We start from the raw sequence: 27,025 nt of genomic DNA on the forward strand, positions 1-27,025 counted from the left end.
TTTTTCCCCTTTGCGCTACTTTGCACTTAAGGATTATTAGTAGAGAAATACCAGAAGATGACAAATTGCAGAAGGCAAGGGCAGATAAGATTTCAGGAAGAAAATGTGTTTGACTGTATCAGAGGCAGTTGGCTAATCAAGGAAAATGCAGATAGAATGCTGGATTTGAGCTTTGGTTAAAAAAAGAGGTCATCAGATACTTTATCAAGAAACATTTCAGTAGAGCTAATTGGCAGGAAGCCAGTTTGAGGAGAAAACTGGAGGAGAAGAGCTGCAGGCTGTGATTGTAAATGTTAAGTTAAATTACAGAGGAAAAGGAACAAGGAGATAATGACGAGGCAAATGTTCTTTAATGGGGGAAGAGGAAAGACTAAACCCAGTTCATATTTCTGAGGGAGCAAGCCAGGGAGGATGGAAGGCTACAGAGGATATGAAAGTCAGGGGTAAGAGTGAGTGCAGGGAAGATCAAAGGATAGGATAGGGTAGGGACAAAGTTCAAGCAGCAAGTTGGAGTGTGTAGAAGGGAATGCTCTGTTTCTGTGTTGGTGATGCAGGAAAAGGAAGAAGAAACACACAAGGTGGTTGGTAGCAGTGGGAAGCTGAGGTTGTTCAGTATTTTGCCATGTTCCTTCGTGGAATGTGGGGGAGAGACAGGGAAACAACATTGAGGTAGGCTTTTAAAAGCCAAGTCAAGAGATGCTGAAGCAGTGTGCAAATGAACGTCCAAAGAGGAGTTCAGGGATTGCTTTACAAAAAAAAAAAAAAAAGTGTGATGAATTTATTAGGATAAATGAATGTAGGATGTGAAATGTTGATGTTAAAAGGGATGGATTCCTTCTATTACAATATTCTGGTTAACCTTTATTAAGACAGGCAGCCAGGTGGAATTGCCCTTCTTTAGCTGAAGTATGCTACTTCTGATGAAACATGTTCATTGACAGTTTCTGTTTCTATGTAAAAGACTTCACAGCTGAGTCTTTGGGATACAAGTTGTATAAATGATTAAAGATCTCCCATTTGAGTTCATGTTCTTTGTAATGTATCTCCTTGACAAAACTCTCTTGAAAAATTTAAACATTACATGTTCATTGGGATTATACATATCTCCCTCTAAAAGAAGCAGGTTGAATCAATGTTGAAAGAGGCTCTCTACTTAATATTATAAGGCACAGAGAACTCCTGAAGCCATGAGGAAGGTGGAGAAGCTTAGCATCTGTCTTTCATCTCTGCTTTATGGCAGCAGGCTTGACTCTTTACTGAAAGCTAGTCAAAATAATTAAGAATTATGTATCCTTTTAGGTTTTTTCCTCATTTCTTTTTGACTTTGTCTTTTGATCAAGAATACTTCATATCTGTAACATTTTGAGAAGGATTTTACATTTATTTCACTTAGAAAATACTGTAGTGGGTCAAATCAAAAGACAATTTTTCAAGTGCTTGTAAGTGAATGGTTACATCTTTCTTATGTGAGGGTTCATACAAAATAGACTTAGTTGCCCAATGTAGAAGAAGATTGCAGACTGCCATTTTGGAAGGAAGGTTCTGGTTGAATTTTCTTTTAGATGCTTATAATCGTCTCGTGATCGTTGGAGGTCATCTGTGATTACCAAGTCCTTTAAAAAAAGGGACTTCAGTAACCTAGGTCAGGTTGAAGAATGACTATGCCTACCTCAGTACATGCTAGACATTCACTGTTTGCTATTTGGACTGAGAGCGAATCTCTTGGTATCGGTAGTAGTTACACCAGCTGTGTTGCAGAGTACAGTTTTGCAGCATAAAGGTCAGATTTCTAGCCAGACCCGGCATTATTATGTTTGACAAGCATGGCTTTTGTCTGGTTAGCTAACAATGAAATAAACTATTGGCCGAAATCCAGAGTATATTGTAGAAAGGATGCTATTAGGACCCTTTTATTCCTAGATAGCCCAATGGATAGTGTTCTCTGTTTCAGTAAAGCAAAATGGTATATGACCATATAGAGTTTAATTCCAACTAGCCTAAGCTATTTTGCCATCCTTAAAGCGTTTGCTTTATGGCGTTTATATTCTAGATATAGCATATATTTAGTAGCAGGACGGGGACATTTTGAGTGTAAAAAGTAAGATACATCTTTACTAATCTGTAAACAGAGTTCTTCAACTTAAGCTTCTTTAGGAGATTAAGATGCTTAAGGCCAGCTTTGGAAATACATTTTGATTTTTAGATGTACAGATGAATATCTAATACAGCTTTATAAAATAGTTTAAATGAACTTGTCACCTAACTCTTGCAGCTTGGAGGTGGCGAATAATTTAAGCACTTCTGTAAATATCTCGGGATACCCGAAATTGCAGTTGAAAATTCGATTATAGGTCTCCAAAGCACTTTTGAAAATGTCACTCAAGTTTTGCTTCATGGAGGGCTGAAACAATGTTTTTTCAATTTGAAACTATAATGGATGTTAAGCTATTTGTTAACACTGAAAGTTGGCAGTTAAATGGCAAAAAGGACTAAGTTGGAAGCTGGGAAGATGGGGGTTTCTTCATCTGTTTGTTTTCTAAACTTGATTAACATAAATTATATGAAAATAATTAGTAAGCCTGATGTTTTATGAGGGGTAGGGGAAGAAATTCAAATTACCATTTTACACCTACCATTTTTTTGTTCTTGTTTTCTTTTTAGAGCCAGGTACTGAAGAAGTAAAAAAACTCCTCCTGCTTTTACTTGGTTGTGCGGTTCAGGTAAGTTTAATTATGTTTACGTCTGTATGGAATGGTTTAAGTGTTACTGATCTCTTTCCTTACTCTTTTAATACCTGAGGTTGTATATAACTTTGACCTTCCTTCCTCTAGTGGTACTATGGCATTCCTTGAAAATCTGGATATTCTTACAGTTAAAATGGCTACAACTGTACACCTCTTATGTTTTATTGCATGAATATAGCAAACTGTGTATGTAGGATTTCTAATAGTTTATTAATTTTAATATTGTTAATTCACCTGATACAGTAAAGAAAGGAAGAAAATAGTAAAGTACTGAAGAATTATCTTATTGTTATATTGTACTGAAACTGTTTAACTGTACTGTTTTACTGTATTTAATAAACTTTTTTGATGGACTGCTGTTCTTATGAGGAAAGTTTGTACCATTCAGCTAATTAAACTGAAAAAATAGGATCAGTCGTATGTTCTTAACAACTTAAATAAGCAACTTGAGTACTAGAGGAGGACACTGAAAAAACACCTCTGGAACACACTATCATAAAATTTGAATAAGTAGCTATTAAGAAACTTCTTCCTTGCCCCATTTCAATAGCTGGTTTTTCTTTATCATTTTATTAGTGTTGAAAGTTGTTATAATTACTGTAATGTGGCATAAACCTAGTATTTATTGGTCAACAAAATTATTGAATAATTTAGTAGTGTGATTGTTGTAATGTCAGCTTTATCATTTTTAGCTCTTGGAAATATAAAGGAGGAATGAAAATAGTTGTGATTTTATATATATGTGTGTATATAAAATATCTTTATTTTAGTGTCAGAAAAAAGAAGAATTTATTGAAAGAATCCAGGGTCTGGATTTTGACACTAGAGCGGCTGTTGCAGCCCATATTCAAGAGGTATATTGTTATTTTTGTGCTTTTAATTTTTTTGGAGGTGGAATATTGTATTGTAAGAAGATTAATTGCATTTCTTCAAAAGCAAGTCAATCAAATATGTGATTTGTATATCTAGTGCGTTTAGTAAGCAAAAAATGCCTTTATTTTTTAAACTTGATTCACAAAATATTTCATGATCAAGCTCCTTTGGATTACATTTTTAAAGCAGTACCAGGGAGCGAGTGTGTTGCTCTAGGAATTTCTTAGAATTACCAGCAAATTTAGTGTAATGAAATTTTCATATGTAAATTTATAAAATATAATTGAAATTCAATGTATGTGATATGTAATATATATTATGTCGTAACCACCTCTTGCTTTTTATTTTGCCAGAAGTACAAGGTACTACTTTCAGATAGATAAGAAACTATTCCATAACGTACAATATTTTAAATGTTTTTTTCATACCTTCTCTAGAGAATTTAACCTGTAGAGTTTCAGCTTTATTTTCTTATGCTTCCTTTCTACTCTTGGAATTTAAAGAGGATGTTTTTCCTCTTCCATTTCATTCCGTGTAGGTAACCCATAATCAGGAAAACGTGTTTGATCTGCAGTGGATGGATGTCATTGTACTGACACAAGAATACGTTGAACCTCTCTTGAAAAATATGGCGTTACATTTAAAAAGACTTATAGATGAAAGAGATGAGCACTCAGAGGTATGGATGTGTTTTGCTGCTTAAGAGAAATACAAGAAATCATTTTTTGAAAATGATACAGCTTACCATTTTTATAACTAATAGTTTAATGTATGTTCTGTTAGCATATTTAAACAAGGATTCCTTACGGCCAAAAAGTTTGTTTCAGGTGGTTATGGTGTGCATAGTAGTTGTTGAATACTGTGACAAACTAGAAAAGATAATAGCAGATGGTCTTTTTCATGTAAGCAGATTCTGAAACAACTTTAAATAGCATTCATCCCTAGTTGAAAACAGAAAATGCAAAGCTGTATCAGCTGAAGTTGCCAGTCACTGAAAGATGCCTGTTATATTACTGTATCCTGTTGTGCAGCTTTGAGTGAACTGGAGCAGAATTCATACTACGAGAGGAGGTTTTACAAGCTTATCATGAGGCACAATCGTTGTACTGTGTGAAAATCGAGAAACAGAAATGTATTTCATAAAAATTGCAAGTTACGAATCATCTTGGTGGTCCCAGATTTGCCCCTCAGTAGGGTGTGGATATGTTAATGTTGCAATTATTCCAAATATTCCTTTGACAGCCAGCAACTGTCTGTCCAGTTCACAGCCTTGATAAGAGTAAAACAGAACGTTAACTGTGAGGGGAGAGGATGTGCGGTAATCCTTTTTGGAATGCAAAGGAAAAGTAACTTCAAAACACAAGAGATCTTCGTATTAGGATAACACCTTTATTTATATGATGAAATAAGAGTATTCCTATAGGTCTGATGCTTTATTCAGTTGGCAAGGATACGGCTACTCACTGAAGAACACCAGTTTCTTTAGAGACTTGTATTTATCCTCTTGTGCAAGGAATTAACGCTATTTCATTACCCAGTCCATTCTAAGCACTGATAATTTTCTGTACTTAAAAGTCTAAATTTGAGTAGTTTAAGAATAGCCAAACGGTACTGTTCAATAGCTGTGACTATTTGCTTTAGGTATAGAGGTGTATGTAGGGCTTCCAACTTCTTTTATGGCAAACCTTTTCCATTATACTTGCTTCACTTCAGTCTTTGATTTAGTAAGGCAGTGAATGATATTAGTTTCTGACACATAAATGGTACTCTGAACACAATTCTGTGTTCTCTCCCTCTCCCTTTTTTTTAATTCCTTAGACTATCATAGAACTCTCAGAAGAACGGGACTGTCTCCGTTTTCTACCTCACGCATCAGCAGCACAATCACCTTGTGGATCTCCTGGCATGAAACGCACTGAAAGCAGACAGCACCTGTCAGTAGAGCTAGCAGATGCCAAAGCAAAGATAAGAAGGCTTAGGCAAGAGCTGTGAGTACACGTAGATTGCAGAAGTGTGTTGAGAATTGTAGGGTTGTAAAATCCTGTTGATTTCGCACAATAGTAGTACTCTATAGACAAATTCTTCATTCTTTCAAATGTTAAATTACATTTTAAAATGCTGGTTTTAGTTATTGCACCCCAGGAAGCATGTTTTTTTGCACATAAGCATATTTGTGGACCAGCGCAACGAATACAACTTTTCATCTGTGTTTGTCTTAATTTGTATTCTGAATTCTATTGATGTTTTAACCATAAACATACTGAAATCAGTGAATTGGTGCTGTGGTAACTTTGTATCTTTTGTACTCTGAACTTTCTGAAAAACTAACTATGTTTGAGCAATCTCTTGAGCATGTTACAATACAGTAATGGGCTCTTTGCTCTACGTAAGTTGTTTGTCTTTTAGAAATACTCACAGCTAATCTAATGCAGCATTGCCTTTTTCTTTCACATATTGTGTCCATATTGTTGTTTCAGAGGCAAGTTCTTTGTGCTTCCTCTATTGCTCGTTATCATTAATGAATGTCTGACTACAGTTTTAATATATCTGTATACATATACGTTTCTAAGAGAATAGCTTTGCAGTTGAGACGATTATGGGGTGACACACTCAAGACCAGTTGCATGGAGCAGGCAGGTAGGGACTGGAAGTAAAACCTGTGTCCTGACCGTTCAAGGATTAGTGGCAAAAATGTCCTTTTTAAAAGGAGATAGTGCTGTAGTGATTCCTTATCGGCAGCATGATTAAGTTACTTGTTTCTTGTTGTAAATATAGTAAGAAAGAGTCATCTATGGTTCATTCATGGTTTATGAAACATTTTGATTTGTTGCAGATAGGGAAAAAATTATCATTAGAATAATTTCCTGTCCCCCCTCTCTTTGCTTCTTTCTGTATAGAAAATTCCTTGTCTGCACAACACTTGTTTGCTCGTGTGCTTCAATACTCTTCCACTTCTATCTGCTGTGCCACTCTACAGAGAAAAATGAAAGAAAGAAAATTATGCAAACCAAACTCCACTAAATCTCTTGACCCACTGCAAACCTGGATGCAGTGAACCAGACTTTGAGTTTACTGGCAGGGGGTGGTTATTTATGTCCGAGGAAGAATGTAGTTTGTAAAATGAGTAAATTTTACAGCTTGGGTCAGTTATGATTACTTACAGTTTCCAGCTTGGCACGTTCATCCACTTAAGGGAGCGCTCTCTTCTCCCCCTGATGCTGACCCCTTAGCTAAGGGGTATATTCCCCTCCTTCACCTCATCCAAGCACTGTGAAAAATCAGTCCCATTATAACAAAGATCTTTGTTTTGTTTTCATATTCTAATGAAAACCTTTTTTTATCCCTTCTATTTTTTGAAGAAAACTGATTCAGTAAGTATCGGTGGGTACTTAGCCTGTCTTCATAGTCTAGGAACAAACCTGAGCAGTAGTGAAGAGTTATTTAAAGAGAACAGTCGTAGGCCAGTACAGAATCTGTTTCTCTCTATAGCAATGTGTAATGTTGTTTTAGCAGAGTGAAGTATGCGCAATTTGAACTTAAAATACAAATGTTAAATCTCAAGAGATTCAATATCTGTAGTAACTTGCCTATAGTTTAGAAACAGCATAAAGATTTTTAATCTAGCGTATCTTGTGGAGAGAGGAGACAGGTAAAACTAAATTAAAAGTTGCAGGTAGCATAAGTCACAATTATCAGCTCGCTGGTCTGCTCTTACCAGTCTGCTGATCAGATCATCTTTGGCTGGCTGAATTAAGTATCTGGTTGATTTACTGAGAGGGTGCCCTTCCCCCACTACATTTTGGTCTTCATGAAGAATAGAGGACAAAAAGATATGGCTCTTTTTTTTCTGATGTCTGTATTATTATGTGTCTACTGAAATGAGCCCGCCCAGGATATTCTATAAACAGCTGCACCAAGAAAATTAGTGAAAAAATTGCTGCTATTAGTTTGATTGACAGTTAATAGATAGCCTAAACAGTGAACACTGGTATGTTCTGTATAATTTAGTACAATCCTCTCTAGTCTGTAGCTGAAGCATGCAATTAGGGCAACAGTGATGGCTCGGAACATTTCACATTTTGCACTCTATTTGAATTCAATTCGTAAATAAATTTCCTTTACGCGTAGCAGTATATTTAAAATACTAGGCTTTGATAAATTAACTTCAGTCTGTAGCATTTGGTATTAAATGCTGCATGTATTTGATAAATTTAAAATTAGATTCATTCCAGAGTTGAAAATATTCAGCTTAAAATTTATTTCTAATCTGGTTTTGGCAGTGAACCTTCATATCTGGTTTAGTGTGCACTGCAGCTAATAGAATTTCATACAAAAGGTCTGTAAAGATTATTTTCCTTTGCAGCACCATATACCAACAGTTAGACGCAAAACAGCGATTTGAGGCTAGTAATACAGAAACTCAAGAACTGGAAATTGCACACCTAATTTTCTGTATTAAGTCCTGTGTGTTTCTATGTAGAAAAATAATATGAATGTTAATAGAACAGGAATATTCAGGAATATTATTATTCCTGAATATATTCAGGAATATGAATGTTAATAGAAAAGTTACAGTAATCTAACATAACACAGAATACATTTGTATTTCTGTATGGTTTCTGAACACCCATGTAGAGGGAAAGCTTTGATACCGGCTGTGGACAGTGATGTTGCAGTGAGCTATACATAGATGAACCCTTGTACACTTGTAGGCTGTCGGACCTTTTTGAAACAATGTGTTGTTGCAAAAAGATTATTCATTGTGGGACTGGCTCATTTTTAAAAACAACTGTTCTAATTTTGTTTAAAACAAATATATTTTTTGTTAGTATGATCACTTTTAGATTGTATTATACATTTCAGTCCATTAAATTATCTTATTTCCCCCTTTTCTACTTCAGTTTTGTTTCATACTTGTATTCCAAAATATTAAATAATATAGTAACATGTTTGAATATGCACTATATCTTTTAGGGGTATCCAATATTGGATATGGCGGGTCTTTTCAACAGTGACTACTGTTTGTTCTGAGGTGCAATTGAATTTTGAACATTAGGCATTCTGTGTCTTTGAGAGAATTAAGTATTTCCCTTGCACTTACTCATTGTTTAATGAACTCATTTTTTGAGCATTGAGAAATAAGTGTTAGCTGGAAGTTAATGAGTCCAGTAAGAATTGTAGTATTCTGTGTCAAATTGTTTTTATTACAAATTTCTGAATAGACTAAAACGGACACTGCGTTGTTTCCATAAAATTAAAATTCATTATGCATTTCATAAAATTGTTAAGGTTATTAAACAGTATCTTCTTTTAATGAGTAAAGGCACCTGAAAACCTTAATTATTCTCTGTAGGAGAAAGAAAAATTACAGAAAAATAAAAGTGCTTTTAAAATTGGCTTTACCTGATCTGTGACAGGATGCATCTCAGTGGTCTTTGTCTGGTTCTCCTGGAAAATATTTGGGCCTTTTGAATGTATATTTTGAAATTATTCTAAGTTTACTTTTGGATGTGCATCTCCTGGTACACATTCACATGTATTGTCTGGGGTTTTCAACCAAAAAAATGTCTTATCCTATATCACAAAAAAATGCCTTATGGCACCCTAATGTTTTCTGCCCTGCAGAAGTAGGAGATCTTAGGGAACAGCAATTTAAAGGACTATGAAAAATCTGACCAAATTTAAAAGATTAGATATAGACTAAAACCTAAAGAATCTCAAGCATAATGGCATACCTAAGTGTTACACTCTGATGTCCGTGAAATTCTGAGTTAAATAAGGGAAGTATCGGGAATCTCAGTATTTTGTTCTCAAATGAGATGATAATTATCAAGTTTTGCAGTCATATTTAACTGTGTCTTATGTTTTCTCTTTTAAGTGAGGAAAAGACTGAGCAGTTGCTTGACTGTAAACAAGAACTTGAACAGATGGAAGCTGAACTAAAGAGACTTCAGCAAGAGGTATACGTTTTGTAAAACTATTGCTTAAAATATAGTGGGCAAAAAAAATTGCTGCCACCAGAATGATTTTTTTTTGTAAAAAATTAAGAAGTATGCTTTCATGCATTTTTTTTATTTTGCACTCTGAATGTGATCTGGTATAATTTATTCCTTTATTTGGTCTAGTATGCTGGAAGAATATTCTGAGTTAGGTTAGTATTTCTTCTCTAATTTATTTTGTTTCTGCATTTAAGCAATTTACCACCAACATATCCTAGGAGTGTACATATACTGATTTTTTCTCAAGAAGAATCCACTCAAAATTTGGCTGGTTTTCTTTATACTTTGAGTCTATGTGTTGATAATGAGGGAAAACATCTGATTCATTTATTATTATGGTATGAGTGTATAAAATTATTGAGGGTCATTTGAGAATATTACCTGTAAAAGAAACGTGCTGTTCTGAAATTTACAAATGTGTACATACCTCTCCTTAAAAAAAGGCCCATGCAGTTTTCCTGGAAATACATCATCTGGACTGAGCCTCTAATATTTTTTTTTTTTCTTTGCCTTTCTCAGAATTAATTTGATATTCATCTACATTACTGCTGATTTAAATAGTGAAGCAGCTATGTTATCCTTCAGCATGTACTGTCCAGTATTCTTGCCTTTAATTTCTGTGTTTTCTTGGTTTCTAGAATATGAATTTACTCTCAGATGCCCGTTCTGCCAGAGTATATAGAGACGAATTAGATGCTCTTCGTGAGAAGGCAATTCGAGTCGACAAGCTTGAAAGTGAAGTCAGCCGGTATAAAGAGAGGCTGCATGATATTGAATTCTACAAAGCTAGAGTGGAGGTATACTAAGGAAAAAAAATACTGACTAACCATCACTTTTTGTTTGCTGTGGCTTTTTCAAAGTTATTTTGATGACTTAAACACTGGGACATGAAAACAGTGTTACAGCTTCTTGCTCTGGGATATATGATAGTCTTCTGTGATAAAGTACAGTTTTTAGGTAAAAGTCCCTTTGTCTAATGCCATGTAGTTTCATTTGAAGTCAGCAGTATTCACCATTGCTCTAAGCTAGCAAGACCAGTAGGAGCCTCTCTTTAGGATATACACTATGTATTGAGAAACTCAAGGAGGAATTAATTAAAAAAGTGCTATAAACGTAACTTCTTTCTCCTCTTGTGGGTCTCCGAAGAGAAGGCATTTTCTAAGTAAAGTGTTGAGGGAATAGGGGCTATACACATAAATGAGTATAGGACGATGGCATTCCATGGATAAAATATACTAAAAAAAGATGCACTGACACCAGGCAAGAGACTTACAGTTCTGTCATGAATTAGAAGTTTAGGAAACACATCATCTACATGCAGGATTTTGTTAGGCCATCATTCTGTCTGTAAATGGCAGATTTGTTGGGCAAATGCCAAGGTGGCAGAATTTGTGAAAGAAAGAATTACTTGTGGGAGTCAAAACTAATGGAAGTTTTTAAAGAAATTTTCAAGGTGGTCATTAAAAAAAAAAAAATCTCCTAGAAAAGCAGGGAGGACTCAAAATGAATGCTTGTTGGAAAAAATATTATGTTGCCTAGATGTAGTTGTTGAGATACTGGTATGAAGCCTTTTCTTTAGGGTAAAAATGACCCAAAAGCAAAACCAAGATGATACTAGGCTAAACCATGACACAGAATATTTTTATGTAACTTCTTCATTTAATGTGGCCTCTTGGATTCACAGGCCTGGATGGGATCTCGGGAACTCATTCAGTCCTTCTGCTTTAAGAAAGGTATTTTTATATACCCATACCACTCCAGATGAATGCTTGGCATTAATTGGTGCTTTAAGACCCGAGTGATGAAGTGTCCGCAGCCTTTCATGGCAGCCTTTTCCGTCTCTGAAGACTGTGACACGTCATGTGTCCTCTCTTCTAGCTCTTTGTGCTGTGCAGCTCCACAGTATTCTTCCTTACAACGTGTTTTTTCTGTTCTCTGGGTTCTGTCTTAATTCATATCTTTCTTAAAATTGAGTCCCTAAAACTGGATCTTGTACTCTAATTATAGAGTTCTGAATACAGTGGAAAGATTACTTTTCTCTACACCTTCTAACCCAGTAACTCCTAAGCAACATCTCAACACTGATCTGTGGTAACCTCCAGATTTTCTTCCCACTGAACTGCTGCCTAGACATGATACAATATCCCCAATATTCTAGTTATCACATCTGAAAAATGTCATAATACTAATGACCAATGAGATGGCATCCTCTGGAAAGAGAGTTCTTTCTTTGAATGTTTAAAAGTTAAAACCTTTTAATGAGTGTATACTTCATATGTCACAACATAAAATAGCTACTGCTGATAAAAGCTACTGTTGATAAGAGGGGAAAAACTGCAAGGCAAAAACCAAATCGTTTTAATGTTCATTCGTAGATCCTTCATCCAAAACTTCTAATAATAGCTGTAGTCAGAAATAAAGCATATCAACTGACACGGGAGTTATTAGCTTCTTAATGGAAAATGAGATGGATAGTTTTTCCAAGTGAACTGCAGTGTAAAAAGAAAAAGTGAACAATAGACTGGTGAGAGATAAGGTGCATGGTGCAGATTAAAACATCGTTAAAAGGGCTTTAGGCATTTCTGAAATTTAAAGTCATGGTTCCCAAGACTTTTTTTTTTTTTTTAGATGATTTGTTGTTAACCTTGCTTGTGGAAATTAATTTTATCATCTTACTGTGTAATGTGAAATAATCTGATGAAATTTGAAGAAACTTTTTCCAGATACACTAAATACAGACCTTAACAGCTGTCATTGAAACACCCATTCTTGAGGAGGCTCCAAAGCTGCCTTCGCATGCCACTTAAAAACAGAGGCTGGTAACTACTTTCCAACTCTGGGTCTTTTCTCAGTGTTTGACATAAAACAAGATCTTGCTATTCAACTTGAGCTCAGTGATAGAGGTCCAGTGCTGTGATTTATGTTCTCATATGTCCTCAAAGCTGTTGGCTGTTACCTATGTATGATGTAATAGGTTAGCAAACATGGGTCTGTTGGAAAATCGGGTGCTGTGAGTGGTGAGCATTATCATCAGCCTGCCTGTGTACGAGAGAACCTTTGTATGTGAGCTATTTGAAAATAATCTTGCATGAATTACTTTATAAACTGTGTATATCTACTACTGTCATAAGAGGGACTGAAAGCATATGGTTAAAAAAATTGGTAAAGGAAAAGATTAGCGTACAGGATTTGAAAACAGTGGAAACTTCACTTTCATAGAATGCTTAAACTAGTAAAAACCCTAAAATTTGTTTACATGTTTCATGGCTTGTAAACTATCTGATTTTTCGAGCATGCTTGAATAGAGACAGATGTTAATTAGTTGGTTTTGCTTCATAATAATAATAATTATAAGTTAACTTAATATTTGTGTAGGGAGGAGTATGAAGGATAAATATTTATGTGATATTCACTGATCTTTTTTCAGATTTTGCAGCTGACTGCATGCTGAAGTTTGAAAAGTTTTGGTTTTATATGAGTAAAATTGCCAATTACATGTTTTTACATATTATTATTTTCATCAGATGCCATTAAAAAAAAATCCTCTGTGTACATAAATTAAAGCTGTTTAAGACCTTTGAATACGGCTGGCTGTATTTTAAGAATGTGGTTGCATTTTCAGCATCATGTCCGGACTTTGGGCTTAAGTAAGTTTGCCCAATGACCTGTAAACCTAATTATGGATTGTAGAAAATTATTCTCTTAAGTTTTGTTCATTTCCTACAACCCAAAGATTAGGGAGTTCAATCTGATAATAAGATAAATTATGGACTGAAAGGAGCATCTACATCCACTCCAGGCTTTGACAGTGGCCAATGGTAGATGCTTAGAGGAGAGTAAAAGAACAGGGCAAGCACTTTCCTATTGTGCTCTCCCAGCCTCCAGCAGTCTCTGCTCAGGAAAATCATACTTAGAGGTGGTACTTTTGAGCTTTTTGGCCTTCTCTTGCATGAATTAGATAACTTCTCAACACATGTAAAGCCTTTTCATCTACACAATCATGTAGCAATAAGCTTCACAATTCAATTACATGGTGTGTGAAGTACTTCTTTTTGTTTGTTTTGAGCCTGACATCTGTAACTTTTATTTGATGTCAGCCTTTTGCTTAGCTGTAGTCTATATACATGCAATACATCTTTCCAGATCACATCTCAAATCACAGAGATATTTATGGTTTGATTGTAATTATGAACACCTTATTTATTCTTAATGGTGTAGGTACTATTTAATTTCTCTTAAGTTAGGTAAAATTTTCTTTTCATAAAAATTTCGTTAGTTATGTGAAATTGCTGTAAATTTGTTTTTTATAAAAAGTCTGTTACAGCTTCCAAATGGATGTTTTCACATTAGAGCAGTGTTTCTAAAACTAGTTATGCTGTGTATCAAAGTTTGTATGAATAAGAAAATACTTTTGTTGTGAGGGGTGTTTTTGTTGCTTAATTCTTGCAGGAGTTAAAGGAAGACAATCAAGTGTTGCTAGAAACAAAGACAATGTTGGAAGATCAATTAGAGGGGACCCGAGCCCGTTCCGATAAATTACATGAGTTAGAAAAAGAGAATCTACAATTAAAAGCGAAATTACATGATATGGAGATGGTAAGTGTAAATGGAGGATGACAAAGACAACTGATATGCATTGAATTTCATTTCCATCTTCAATAAAAGAACTTCCAGTCAAAATAGTGGGGGAGAGGAGGAAGGTATTTCTCGATTTCCTTACATTTTTCAGATATGGTTTCCTACAGTAGCTTTTGGTTCTGCCTAGGGAAGGAAAAATTGCAAAGGCACTACTCTTCCTAAAGGCAGTACGGTGTTTAATTGGATAGCTAAAATACGGTGATAAGAAACACAGAGACTCGTTAGTAAGAAGGATAGGATCAGGTTTTTTATGTGAAGATAGTCTGTTGTCACTTAAATACTTAGAGTTTATTCATATTTCAAATTCTGGCAATGTAGTAACATGTTTATCAGAAGGATATTCCCAGAATAATTTCTGGTTTTAACTAGTTCTTGTCCAAAAAGGAAATATTCTAAAATATAAAGTTATAATTTGCCTGGGTGGTTTTTTTGTTTTCCGTAAGGGGTGACAGATAATTAGCATCTGTTTACTTTCATTTTCTGCAAAATGTTGAGAGTTGCAGCTGCAACTTATTCCTGTTAAGTAGCATGTCTGGGGAGAGGGGTTTATAAAGAGCCAGGTGAGACACTCTCATCATGGACCCAGTCCTGTTACAAGCTTTTTGCATCAAAGTAATCTTGTGACAGTTTAGAGAAGGTAAAATTTTGTTTCTCTGTCCGTTTGTTTTTTGTGTGTGCTACCAAGCTGTGCTTACTATGTATGCTTTCTTTCCTGATATTCGGAGAGAAGTGAACTTTGAAAAAGGTTATGATGAGAAGAGGTTCTTCTCTGCATAATTTTCTTTACTGGTTGTTGCACTTCTCTTCTAAGTTCTCCATTCTTTTGTCTGTTCCTCCCTGTCTCACTGTGTGTTAGCAAATCAGAAAATGCAGTTTGCATTTCTCTGTGGCATATTAGATACTAAAATATTTTGTGCATGTTGAGACGTATTTTTTTTTAATGTTACATATGAAATAATTTTTAAGGAGCGTGATATGGACAGAAAGAAGATTGAGGAACTCATGGAGGAAAATATGACTCTAGAAATGGCTCAGAAACAAAGTATGGATGAATCATTGCATCTTGGCTGGGAACTTGAACAGATAAATAGGACTACTGAACTTTCTGAAGGTAAACATAGTAATACTTCCAAGCTGATAAAACAGAAAAATTGAAAGCTGAGAGGCCAGACAGCATTAGGAAAGTACAGGTCCTTATTTCTAAAGTACAGAGTCTTTTGTCCTCTGGAGAGATGTGACAGTTTGGGGATTTATTGTTTGTTTGTTTGTTTTCTTTTGTTGTGGTTTGGTTTTGGTGGTTTTTTGGGGTGGGGGTTTTTTTGTTTTTTGTTTTTCCTTACTCATTCCTGTGTATCCTTGGAGATAACAGGCTACATGAAAAGTCTCTGTTCTTGTGATTCTTGTTCAGTTAAACAGTGGTGTAAAACCCATAAATACCTTGGAGTTACATTGTGTTGCCATTCAAGCTTCTATACTCTGTAGTGCAGGTCATCAGTCGTCTTGCTTTACTGTTCTCAAGGTTAAGAAAGATTCGTTAAGGCTTCTCAGAGTAATTGTTTGCAGAGATAGCTGTGGCAAAAAATTTTGATTTTTCCAATATAGCATGCTTGGTCATACACTGGATCCTATACAAAGGATTTGTGGAAATTTAGAGATATATCCTCAGTTGCAGGAAACAAATCTCTACTGTGATGAGGAACTGTAGGATGAGTAGAACGTTTCCTTTAATGCATTTGCAGGGTTATCTGTAGGGTAGGGAGGATGGGTCATTAATCCTGACTAGCTCTATTCACCAAGAAGGCACTGGGGGACCGTCAAAGGCTTCTAAATCCCCTAAGCCTAAAAATGTAAAGTCCAAGAACTCTGGGTAATAAGTAACCTTTTTTAAATGGTGTTTTTCTCTTACAGTGCCACAGAAATCACTTGGTCATGAAGTAAATGAACTGACATCAAGCAGATTACTGAAGCTGGAAATGGAAAACCAAAGTTTGCTGAAGACAGTGGAAGAACTACAAAGTGCAGTGGGTTCTGTAGAAGGCAGTAGTTCAAGGGTTCTGAAAATGGAAAAGGAAAACCAAAGACTTAACAAAAAGGTAATCATCAGTGTATGTTTGAATTGTGTATGAGTTGCCTACTGTTGCTTGCCATTTTCTTTCTAAAGGGTAATTTTATGGATTGCTGTTATTTTGGGTCAAGTATTACTAGGGTCTAAATGGTGTTATGGTGTTTGTAAGTTTATGGTAAAAAAAGAAAACCCCCTCAGAGAGGTTTTTCTCTTTTTTTAGTTATGCTTTTTTATTGATGTAAGAATGCGACTGTTTTATTCAGAAAGGTCTTATGCCAGTGAGGGGAAAAGAATATTAACGTATTGGGGACATAACAAGTAATGAAAGTGTTTTATGATACTTGAACATTAATTTTTGTAATTATTAAGCAGGGGAAAGTATGTGTACATAGGTGAAGACTGACTGATAAGTCTAAGCAGAAAACTTGGTCATGTGTCCTCATTCATAACTGAGAAAGAGAAGATGGGCCAAGGAATTGATGAGCAAGTGAATGAGAGGAGTTTGTCAGATTTATCTGTGCTGATCTACGATATTTTACTCTCCAAATTATGTATATCAAATAATTTAGTCAGTGATATTTATAGAGAATAAAAATTGAAAAGAACTGGGGACTAAATACAGTGGAGTGGAGTGAAATGTCTAAAGTTTCTGAAATAGCTTTTACTTCAGCAGCTATTTCAGGTGTTAGACTATTCTTAGAGAAGAGTGGGTAAGAGATAATTAAAAAAAATAAATTGAAAGAAATCCCTACTGTGTTCCATACTTCCATGCTTTTTCTGATTTCTTAACATTATGGTATTTTTTGCAGCAGCCCCCGCACTGCTTTGAGGTTCTGTACAGTACCAAAAAGACAGGTAGGAGGGTACAAAAGAAAGGAATAGGTATAAGAAGCAAGCAACAGTAGGTCCTTGTGGTTGTCTGATACTGTTCTTACCACTTTGGATGTCTGGCGACGTGTCCTTTTTCTCACTTGGCCCTAAAAACAATGTTCTGAACAGTGATCACTTCAGCAAAAAGTGTGAAGTTGAACAAAGTGTCTGTTATGAATTCTGTACACATAGTCTACTTCTATCTGGACACGCTTTCTCTTAAAACAAACCTCGAATATAGTTTTATAAATATGAGATAGTGACCACAGGAACTCCACTCTCGGGGCCCAGTTGGGCAGGCGATGGATAAATTTGGTTCCCAGACCAAATTTATCCTGCTGGGGTGATTGAGCCAGTTACTTCTCCTTTGCAAAAAACAGTGAAAGTGCCAATATCCCTGTAAAACGTGCATTGGTCTGCTAAGCAAGGGACCAGGAAAATCTGAATTTGAGAGGAAGAGGGAAGCAAAAGACTGGTCAAACATTAGTATTCTCATCCTAAGAGAAAGATTTAATTCAGGTACTTACCTAATTGATGCCATGCTTTTTGCATATTTACGATCAATGAATTGGTTCACGGAGGAGCAAATTCCATTCTACTACCTTTTTGTGATTTTATTTCTCAGTATTATTTAGCAGCAATTTAATGTATAATTCAGATTATTTGTTTCTAAAGGTATTCTCCCTGCCTGGGGTCTGAGTTATGTCTGGACTTGTCTAGGATTGGGGAATGTGGACAGTGGACTTGACAGAATATAAACCTTCCAGCAGATGATTGTTTAAAAATACAATGTGTATGTTGCTTCTAAGTAACATAATTATAACTTAGAGGTGACAGAAAAATCACACTTGGTTATTTTCACTGTCTGGCGACGTTAAGAGAGTTGGAGCCATTTGACAAAGTGAACCTGTATATTTAATTCCAAGTATCTCTTGAACTAGTTAAGTAAGATCAAACAACATTCAGCTCTCGTAAGCTAAAAGGGACTTGGCGGAGCAGTATAAATCTCACTAAAATGGAATTTTAAAAGAAAAAAAGATGCTTGGGAAAACTTCCAGAGCCTAACAAAATCTGACCAATTTTCTTATGCAAAAGTACTTTATGTATATAGTCTTGTGAGCCAGGAAGAAAATTCTGGCAGAAGTGAATTTATTCCTAGAAGAGATGAATTGTTTCAGATAAAGAATAGAAAATTACATTTTATTCTTTCCTTTAACGTTCTTTATTCATGTATATGAGTACCTTCAGCCCAGCTAAGAGTAATAGTATTGTCATGTTTAAGTACGTCTTAAAAAAACTTGTTTCTTTTTCCCTAGCTTGAAGAGCTAGAGAGTGAAATTAGCCAGGAGAAACAAAGTCTTCAGAACAGTCAAAATTTGAGTAAAGATTTGATGAAAGAAAAAGCACAGCTTGAAAAGACACTTGAAGCACTTCGAGAAAACTCAGAGCGACAAGTGAGTAGCAGAATCAAGTCTTAATGCTGCATTGTACTGTACTGCTCTCCTTTTGTACTTTTTTACAGGCATAAAGGGATTGTAAATGTAGCAGATTTGCCAAAAGGACATATCTGCCACAAAATAGCTTGTCTAAGACCTGTAGCCAGTGAGAAGCATGACTCATTTTTAGCTGAGGCTTTACTGTTAGTTTTAGAACTTTTTAGTGTTTTGTAATGCTTCTGTGGCTTTCATGGGCTGTCCATTTGCTATAGTTGCTTAGAGGGTGTAGCTCAGCCAAAACAGAAAATTGGGAACTTTGGAGGTAAGCCAGACACCTCTTGACAGAGGAAAACAGGTTCCAGACAGCTGGTCCAGCGTTTGAAGTAATGTCGGAGTATTAATGAGAATTACAGCAGCCTGTCCCTCAAAGGGACCTGACAGAGACCAGTGTAGGAGAGCTGGTCTGCTGCGGACTCTATTCCTCCTGTGTTACTCCAGTCTTGTTTATCTGGGGTAGGAAGCATCATATCCAGCTTCATAATATTCCCCTATACTGGAATGTTTTCTAGCTGTGACTTGTAGGTGGATAGCAGAATTTATTTTTGGTTGCCAGAAACTGGCATCTGGGTCTTCGTAAAAGATTTGAGCTGTGTTTGGGAGGGTACTGAATGTCACTGACATATCTGTATCTAATGGGTGCTGACACCTTCTAAAGGTCTTTGCAGAGCAACTCAGAGGGCTTGTGGAAGGCAGCCACTAGGAAACAAGTTATGGAAACTTCTGGAAATCCCATGTTTAGTAATCAGGTCCTTCACAATTAGAACTGCAGTTATCTTTTATAAATTTCACTGATACTTCTTGATGAGATTGAAATTTTTAAATTTCATGTAAAAGTACAGTATTTTGGAATACAGAATATTGTCTTTAAAAAATTCTGAAAATTTTTAGAGGCCCAATTTAATCAGTAAATGAAATTCCAGCCTTAGAAAAGAAAGAGGAAAAAAAAAAAAGGGGGGGGGGAAGCTTGGCATTGAAGCTTTACTTTCATTTAAAGAGAACAGTGGGGATAATTTTAAAGAAAATACGCCAGCTTGTCTTGTTCAGAAGTGTTCATTGGTACAATAATTGATTTATACGTTGTATTCGAAGTGTACTCTAGGGAGAAAAGGACTAATACTTTCTGGAATAAGTCATAAGTCCCAGTTCAACCATCAGGGATATGTATATTGTTTTCAATGTGTTGGAGTAGGACTGACATTTCAGTAGGACTATTTCTGCCTTAAAATAATATACTTAGGAGCTGTGATGGGTTAGCAGCATCTTTCATGTCTTTTGTAAATCCTGTGCTGAAACTTATTGGAGTCAACTATACAAGGTCCGTTTGATGTCATCAAAAATTATGGAGGCATTGATCATGATTTCTTGTTAAGTTTGGATTATAGAAGCAGAATTCATAGAAAGTCATCATGCATGTTCAAGTAACATACCAAGTTCTGTGAAGAAGTGTTACAAAGTTGTGTTTTTAGACAGCTGTTAATTAGTTTCTCATTAATCATTTCAGAACAGTTTGTCATTGCTGGGAACGGAGCCGTAGATCCTGTAATTAATAGTTACATTCAGACTTAAATATGAAAGAACAGTCTATAATTTTCTCAGTCTGTTTTTCATTGCAACTAGCACTTTTGCTTTTCTCCACAACAGTTTATTGTTGAAACATCCCTTATGCTATGTTATTAGTGTATTCTTAAATATTGATCTAAACAGTTTTCTGGATTTTGCTGTCTGTTGTTACATACCCAAATAATTACAAATTATTTTGAGTAACTGAAAAAGTCAAGAAATACTAAAAATTAAGATGTAAATGCTGCCTTTATCCTTGAAGTAAATCTGGGAAGACGTTATCTAAGAAAATAATGTGAATTTTTTTTACCCAAGAATTTTTTTACTTAAGAAAATAACGTGAATAATGTGAAGAAATACCTAAAGAAGATCTAATATGATTTACTTTCTCTGGAAGCTGTTTTGGAACAGCATGTCCAAGGGTTCTTTTTAACTCAAAAATTAATGCAACTTTGATGTGTTTCTTCCCAGAATGTTGTTGACTGTGATCAGGATGCCCTCATATCCCACAGAGCACCTCTTTTTTCCAAGGGAAATAAAGACGCTTTTGCAGCTCCCACACCTCCCTCCATCTCTAGTTTGGTTTAGAACTTGACTGCAGTGGTGTTCTTTGTGGACACACAACTCTGGAAATTACAGAGTTTAAGAAAAATGATCTAACTCTGGGTAAACGCAAATGAAAATGAAATGAAGCTAAGAAATAGATACAGCTTTGCTTTGGTTTGTGCTTCATTAGTTTTACTTTCGTTATCTACTAATATCCAAGAGGAAGATATCTGAAGATTCACTTTGACTTATTTTGTTGTCAGACTTGGACCTGTGTACATACACAATGTTTGAAATGCTGCAAATACATACCAGTAGAGTAAGATAATTTTTTTAAAAAACTTAAAGGGAAATATGATGTAATCTTATTATCTTAGTAGCTTTTGGTTTATAGGTGGAAGTAATTATTTGTTGGCATGTCACTCACCAGAGTTTACAATTTTTCTCCCCAAATTAGATTAAACTATTAGAACAAGAAAACGAACATTTGAATCAAACTGTAACTTCTCTGAGGCAACGCTCACAAATCAGTGCTGAAGCGAGAATGAAAGAAATTGAAAAAGAAAATAAAATCCTTCATGAGTCTATTAAAGAGACGAGCAGTAAGTTAAATAAGATTGAATTTGAAAAAAAGCAAGTCAGGAAGGAACTGGAACACTATAAAGAGAAAGGGGAGAGAGCAGAAGAACTCGAGAATGAGCTGCATCATCTGGAGAAGGAAAACGAATTATTACAGAAAAAAATTACTAACTTAAAAATTACTTGTGAGAAGATTGAGGCCTTAGAACAAGAAAACTCAGACCTGGAAACAGAAAACAGAAAACTCAAAAAAACTCTGGATAGCCTAAAAAATCTCACTTTTCAGTTAGAATCCTTGGAAAAGGAGAATTCACAACTTGATGAAGAAAATTTGGAATTAAGAAGAACAATTGAATCCTTGAAGTGTACAAGCATTAAAGTGGCGCAATTACAATTGGAAAACAAGGAACTGGAGAGTGAAAAGGAGCAACTTAAAAAAAGCCTTGAACTCATGAAAGCCTCGTTTAAGAAAACGGAACGCTTGGAAGTCAGCTACCAAGGCCTAGACACAGAAAACCAAAGGCTACAGAAAGCCCTTGAAAACAGCAATAAGAAGATTCAGCAATTAGAAAGTGAATTACAGGATTTAGAGTCTGAAAATCAGACTCTGCAAAAGAACTTAGAAGAGTTAAAAATCTCTAGTAAGCGCCTGGAGCAATTGGAAAAGGAGAATAAGTTGTTAGAACAAGAGACTTCTCAACTGGAAAAAGATAAGAAACAGCTAGAAAAAGAAAATAAAAGGCTTCGACAGCAAGCAGAAATTAAAGATAGTACTTTAGAAGAAAACAATGTAAAAATTAGTAATCTGGAAAAGGAAAATAAATCTCTATTTAAAGAAATAGTTGTATATAAAGAGTCATGTGTACGCCTGAAAGAACTAGAAAAAGAAAACAAAGAACTCGTGAAAAGAGCTACCATTGATAAGAAAACCCTTGTCACTTTACGAGAGGTAAACAGAAATTAGTTACCATTCCTGTCATAACCTGTTTGTAATGTAGAGAAACTGTATCTGTATTTTAAAGAAAAGTTTGTATTTTGTATTTTTTATGCTTTAATCTGTATACTGTTAGCATCTTTAATGGTTACAGTCGGGAAAGGGTTAGATAATCAAAACTTAGATAATCATAATAATCAAATGGAGTAATATAACCATATTACACTTAGTCTGTAAGCAACCTTACAGAATTGTCATGGAGCCTTTGTTAAAAGAATGTTGTTCAGATTCTTCATGTTAGTATTTGTTCTGGATGAAACATTTCCCCTTCACCGTAATGTTGAAGACCAAATTTCAAAGGGAAGTTCTACGAAAGGAAGGGAGTAAACAACTACAGTGAAATCATATTATAGTTAGCAATGTAATGTCTGATATAGCTGAAGGCTAAAAATTGGAAGGAAAGGAGAGTTAACATGGAGTTATTCAAGTCATGTGGTGATAAAAGACTCTTGCCTCAGCACTTCTAGAATTAAGACTACATTATTTTATTTATATGATAATACTGATGGTAATTTTTTCTGTGTAAGGACTTGGTGAATGAAAAATTGAAGACTCAACAAATGAACAATGATCTAGAAAAACTTGCCCATGAACTTGAAAAAATAGGCTTAAACAAGGAGCGCCTCTTGCATGATGAACAGAGCAGTGATGACAGGTGAGAATGTCAAGGCCTACCTGGAACAGTGTAGAAATGAGGACCTTTTCTATTCATAAAGATAAAATGGTTTTACAGACTGGTTTTGTGCATACTCTTAGATTTTAAGGCACATTAATAGACCCAAAATGGAACTTACTGTTCTTTGAAATTAATAAGGTAGTTGATGTGCTTTTACATTCAGCTGTCTGTGAAAGTGAGTTGCCACTTCTTGTTACCAAGAAATTTATTGAAGTATGTCAGTAGATACAGGTAATGTATAATTAAAACGTTTTATGTTCTAGTTAGCAGCAGGAACAGTAGCAGTAAAAGATAATAGGCCCAAAGTGGGTTTTTTCCTTTTTGACTGCTTGAGTGATAGACATGGTTTTTACACTTTTGTCACATAATGGTTACCTTAAACTGGCTCACTCTTTCTTTACGACTATTTCCTTCTAATTCTTCCTACCAAAAGGAAACTGTTTGCATTCCCACTTACACAGGCTGGGAAGTATCCAATACTTGAGCGTCTCCAAAACTTCGTACTGCTCTATCACTCTACCACACCTGCCATTATAAAGCAGCTGCTATCCTGACATCTGTTTCCTCTACTGTATGTTGTGTTCTGTCTTATCCTGCAGGGATTTAGGGAAAATTTGTGACAGGAGAAAAGCAGACTAGTATGGGCTTCTAGCCAATCTTTATTTCACGATGCTATTCAGTTGTGCTCTTGAAAAAAAAAAAAAAAAAAGGCTGCTGTCATGATCTGTTATTACAACTGGTTGTCATGAACATGTAGATTGATTTTGGGCCTTCTATATCAAAAGAAAACCAAACTTTTTTTTTTTCTTCACTTCATTTAAAAGTACAGTATTTTGGAATACAGAAAGTTTCCCTTTCTTGCTGCCAGTGCTCTGTTAGTGGGGTGGTGCCAGAATCCTGTAGGGAGAATCTGTTACCACCTCTTGTTTTCTGCTGGTGTCTTTCATCTACCTTTCTCAGCTCACAGATGAGGAGTTCTGCTGTCAAGAAAAGTCCTCAGAACTTTGACTACTGTGACTTCTTCCGATTTAATCATTACTGTATAGCATACAGTGCATAGTATGCGTTTGGCTTGTCCTTAGGTGAATATACCAAAGAAGAACCAATCCTTGAGCTGAGTTGAACCTTAAACTGCTTAGATGAAGTCTAGATTGAGCAACATTTTTCTAAATCACATTCTCGATTCCAAGTGGTTGGAGTGAGTGCTCCTGAAAAGGGAGAGAATATTGTTCTGTAAAGGTGCTTTTGCAAATTATACATGAAAAGATTTATGAGTCTACTTCTACTTTCCAGACAATGGCTCTTGTCCTTCACAAGTGCTCATACTTCTAAAGATCAGATGTTCTGGGTTCACTTCTCATAAGTTAGTTGGTTTGTGGCACTATATGAATTATGACTTTGGGCCATACAATACTAGTGTTTCCTTCACATTTTACAGAATGATGTTATAATGGATCTATAAATTATAATTTGGAAGAAAATTTGGAGTTACATGTCTCTGTGGAATGGGGAGTTTTATTCAGCTTTCGTTAAATTATAATCTGTAAATGAACTTTTAACATACTTCTGGCAGCTGTCATGACCAGTTCCAGTTTCATTTCTTCCTTTGCTTCTAGGTTAGCTGTGTGTGGGAATTACACAAATAAGTAATTTTCTTTTCATTCCTGCCACCTTCCCTTAGTGCTCTTCTAATGGGTATTCCTTTTTCAAGGAATCAGTGCACGTTTTTTGCTGTGTATATATTGTATGTTAAGAGCACAGCCCAGAGAGCTGTCTTAAGCATTGCATACTGGTTGACCTGCGCTTGGCATGTGTCTACTGCTGACCTTGGATCTCTTGTAATTTGCTACCGCTCAGCAGCACTGTCGTAAGAACAGTTCATGCTTACTTCTTTGCAGATTGCCTTGCAGCAGGAGATAATGCCTGTCTAGAAAGGTGTTTATGGCAAACTTGGTTGTCCAGCACTGACCATGTGAAAGCAGCACAAAAGCAGATGGAATATTTGGTGGTACAAGATATTTGGGTATCAGGCTGGGTATGACGTGCCTATTTGGGCTGATCTGTGGGGAGGTGTGCAATAAGCTTTATATCTTGAAGCTTACCCAGAACATTATCTAAAGCCTACCTCTGAGCTCAGGTTGTGATGAAATAGTTTTAGATGTGGAGGAATTTGGGCTGTGCTACGGTTTTGTGCTTCTCAAACCAGAACGTAGACCTATCTTTAACAACCTCATGTAGAGATGGATGATTGTGAATGTGGAATATTTGTTTTCAAAGGGGTTGGTTTGAAATTGCTCTGCCACTGTCCTGCCTTTCCATTATTCTCGACTTTTTCATTTATCCAAAAGGCACCTGGATTGCTTTCTTAATAGTATTACCTAGGTGAGGCATTAGCAATTGTTTCATCAGGCCTGTAGAAAGCTAGGTTCATTATGGCCAAAATTACTTCTCGGTATATTTTTGGTCTGTCTCTGTTATTTTGATGACAGAAATTAAAAATGCACAATTTTTCTCTCCCTGATTGGAGAGAGCTGCTTGTGGGTGGGGTTTTTTTGTTGTTGAATGTTCCTGGTAGCACTTCAGAGTCTTTCTATTGGGGCCTAAGCTGACCATGTTTGAGTTAACTTTGAAGTGTTTTCCGTTTTTCTCTTGCCTTTCAAATGGCTGTTGTCTTTAGACAAAAGATTTATGGATTTTGACCCTGAATCTGACATACCCAAATCTCAATGATATTAGAAAATTTGTACCATCTTTCATTATTAGGTGTTCAATTATTAGGTGTTCAAAAGGAAACTGGATATTGGGTCTCTGCTATTCGTCTGTTTCCTTTTTTGCTTTCTACATAATTGTATAACTTTTCAGTAACAGAAATTCTTATTTGTAGATGAATATATGCTTCAGCTCCAGAAGATGAAATGATACCTATTCTACTAGTCATAGACTGCCTGTTGCTTCTTAAGTTCCTGAGAATTACTTGTCATATCTTAAAATCTAGGATTCTCATCCTACTACATGATGCTACTGGACAGCTTTCTACTTATTAATTCTCTTGCCACTGGTCTTCTGCTCCAGTTCCTGACTAGATGTAATGCTGTTGTCCATTCAGGAGTCTATTGCAATCTATTCTGTTCACTAAACTGATAGATTCTTCAGCAGTCAAAACTAAAGAGGGGGATATTAGTGTTTTGTTTTATTTTTATCCTGCTGTGGGGAGAAGTGGAATGTTTTCCAGATTCTGAGCACATGTACAGTGACTGAACCGCTTGAAAGCAATTGATGAGTGTGGTTTTCAGTATTTTCTAAAAAGGCTAATAATTCATTAGAATATCCTCCACTGGCAGTTTTCAGGAGATACTGTTCTAAACTGATATATTCTAAATCTGACCACTTCTCTCCCAAATATGTGGTTTGGGTTTTTTAGGTGCCCTACAGTGTTGTAAATGTGGTTAAAAAAAAAAAAAAAAGGAAGCTTTACACATCAGGAGTGATAAGTCTTAAAATATCGGCAGCTGGTCTGAGTGAGCAATTTGCACATTCATACATCAAATGAGTATGCACCTGCAAAGTGCTATGTTCCGTCTCCTTCCCTAGTGCGTCCTCTTTGTGAGCTGGCAGGAAATGGAAATTGATGAAAATCTTGCTCTCCAAATACTTCATGTTCAAATTTAGTTCAGGTCCCTGCTGGATTTGCTGGAGTGGAGCCAGAAGGAAGAGTGCTGTCATCACACACGCACTAATGATCCAAATAAAGCCAGCACCCTACTGGTGTGGCTGAATGCGGCTTTTTGTATGTCTAATATGTTTTAAAAGAAAGAAGGATTCAGAAATGTTTTTGACTACCACCTTCTGTTTGTTTTAGACGTAGGACTTGATATTAATACTGAGGTGTCTTTGTGCTTTTGAGTAGAGTCAGCATACAAGCAGTTTTGAATTTAGCTATGAGGCTACTGTTTCAGACCATTTTAGAATTCTAATACCTCAAATA

The 27,025-nt window shown here is 35.7% G+C and overlaps 1 protein-coding gene across 11 annotated transcripts in view; it reads left to right on the plus strand.

Moving 5' to 3' along the window:
• The window catches only part of CCDC88A (coiled-coil domain containing 88A), an 85,796-nt gene that overhangs the window by 26,078 nt on the left and 32,693 nt on the right, over positions 1 to 27,025 (plus strand). For all 11 annotated transcript variants that reach the window (XM_072857536.1, XM_072857538.1, XM_072857537.1 and 8 more), the window contains 12 exons: positions 2,662 to 2,720; positions 3,515 to 3,598; positions 4,156 to 4,296; positions 5,436 to 5,605; positions 9,496 to 9,577; positions 10,255 to 10,413; positions 14,066 to 14,212; positions 15,221 to 15,365; positions 16,163 to 16,347; positions 18,506 to 18,643; positions 21,249 to 22,319; positions 22,892 to 23,019. In XM_072857536.1, the coding sequence (XP_072713637.1) occupies positions 2,662 to 2,720; positions 3,515 to 3,598; positions 4,156 to 4,296; positions 5,436 to 5,605; positions 9,496 to 9,577; positions 10,255 to 10,413; positions 14,066 to 14,212; positions 15,221 to 15,365; positions 16,163 to 16,347; positions 18,506 to 18,643; positions 21,249 to 22,319; positions 22,892 to 23,019 (2,509 nt within the window). The remainder of the gene's footprint in view (positions 1 to 2,661; positions 2,721 to 3,514; positions 3,599 to 4,155; positions 4,297 to 5,435; positions 5,606 to 9,495; positions 9,578 to 10,254; positions 10,414 to 14,065; positions 14,213 to 15,220; positions 15,366 to 16,162; positions 16,348 to 18,505; positions 18,644 to 21,248; positions 22,320 to 22,891; positions 23,020 to 27,025) is intronic.

The sequence above is a fragment of the Ciconia boyciana genome, chromosome 3 (assembly GCF_034638445.1).
Source record: "Ciconia boyciana chromosome 3, ASM3463844v1, whole genome shotgun sequence".
In the NCBI taxonomy this organism is placed as follows: Eukaryota; Metazoa; Chordata; class Aves; order Ciconiiformes; family Ciconiidae; genus Ciconia; species Ciconia boyciana.